General features: G+C 54.0%; 1 protein-coding gene across 1 annotated transcript in view; it reads left to right on the forward strand.

Annotated features, from left to right (window-relative positions):
• Positions 1 to 740: 740 nt before the first annotated feature.
• Positions 741 to 1,403, forward strand: part of LOC116272882 (MORN repeat-containing protein 3-like) — a gene marked incomplete at its 5' end in the record, with an annotated part of 2,501 nt that continues 1,838 nt past the window's right edge. Inside the window, 2 exons of the mRNA XM_031661746.1 lie at positions 741 to 968; positions 1,231 to 1,311. Coding sequence (XP_031517606.1) covers positions 741 to 968; positions 1,231 to 1,305 — 303 coding nt within the window. The remainder of the gene's footprint in view (positions 969 to 1,230; positions 1,312 to 1,403) is intronic.

Here is a 1,403-nt window from a genome sequence, read left to right on the forward strand (position 1 = left end):
CAACATGGAGAAACCCCATCTATATTAAAAATACAAAAATTAGCTGGGTGTGGTGGTGGGCACCTGTAATCCCAGGTACTCAGGAGGCTGAGGCAGGAGAATCGCTTGAACCCGGGAGACCGAGGTTGCGGTGAATCAAGACTGGGCCATTGCATTCCAGCCTGGGCTACAAGAGCGAAATTCCATCTGAAAAAAATTTAAAAAAACATTTAAAAATAATTAAAAGAATAAAAACAGACTGGGCGCGGTGTCTCCTGCCTGTAATCCCAGCACTTTCAGAGGCCGAGGCGGGTGGATCACCTGAGGTCAGGAGTTCAATACCAGCCTGGCCAACATGGAGAAACCCCATTTCTACAAAAATAAAAAAATTAGCCAGGCATGGTGGCACGAACCTATAATCCCAGCTACTTGGGAGGCTGAGACAGGAGAATTGTTTGAACTCAGGAGGCAGAGGTTGTCACTCAGGCTGGAGTACTGTGGGGCAATCTCAGCTCACTGCAGCCTTACCTTCCTGAACTTAAGCCATCCTCCCACCCCAGCCTCCTGAGTAGCTGGGACTATAGGTGCACACCACCATGCCCAGCTAATTTTTTAAAAATTGTTTTTGCAGAGATGGGGTCTCACTATATTGCTCAGGCTGGTCTTGATCTCCTGGGCTTATGAGCCTCCCATCTTGTCCTCCCAATATGTTGGGATTTGCACGGAGCTCTGGAAGAGCGACCCCTGGGGCTCTAGTTTAGTTTGGTGTACCCTGCACCACACCTCCCTGTCCTTTCCCCCCAGAGAACGGGAACCGCTACGAGGGCTGCTGGGAGAGAGGCATGAAGAACGGGCTGGGGCGTTTCTTCCATCTGGACCACGGCCAGCTGTTTGAAGGCTTCTGGGTGGACAATATGGCCAAGTGCGGGACGATGATCGACTTTGGCCGTGACGAGGCCCCTGAGCCCACTCAGTTCCCCATTCCTGAGGTGGGCAGCCCTCAGGGCCCTGTAGCCACACCCAGACAGAGACAGAAGCCAGCACCCCCAGCCATGCCCAGCCCAGACCTGCCAGGCCAGCCCAGCCCAGACAGGGAACAGACAAGGTTTTGTTTTCAGTCAGGGCATCCCTAGCAAGAGAGGTGGCTCCTGATGAGGCTGGCAGCTCCCCACCGGGCAGGCAGCACCCGTCAAGGCTGGCAGCCTGGGCCCTCCATGTTCTCCAAACCAACTTCTTGGTATTTCCCTCCAGGTCAAAATCCTAGACCCTGATGGTGTGCTGGCGCAAGCCTTGGCAATGTTCAAGAAGACAGAGGAAGGAGATTGATGCCAGGTAAGAGGTGGGCACGCCTGCCACGTTCTGATGTGGTTGAGGCTGCTCCAGGGCCTGGAACAATGCACAGATCTCCTGGGGTCTCCAAAGGG

Source organism: Papio anubis, unplaced genomic scaffold (genome assembly GCF_008728515.1).
Source record: "Papio anubis isolate 15944 unplaced genomic scaffold, Panubis1.0 scaffold2426, whole genome shotgun sequence".
In the NCBI taxonomy this organism is placed as follows: Eukaryota; Metazoa; Chordata; class Mammalia; order Primates; family Cercopithecidae; genus Papio; species Papio anubis.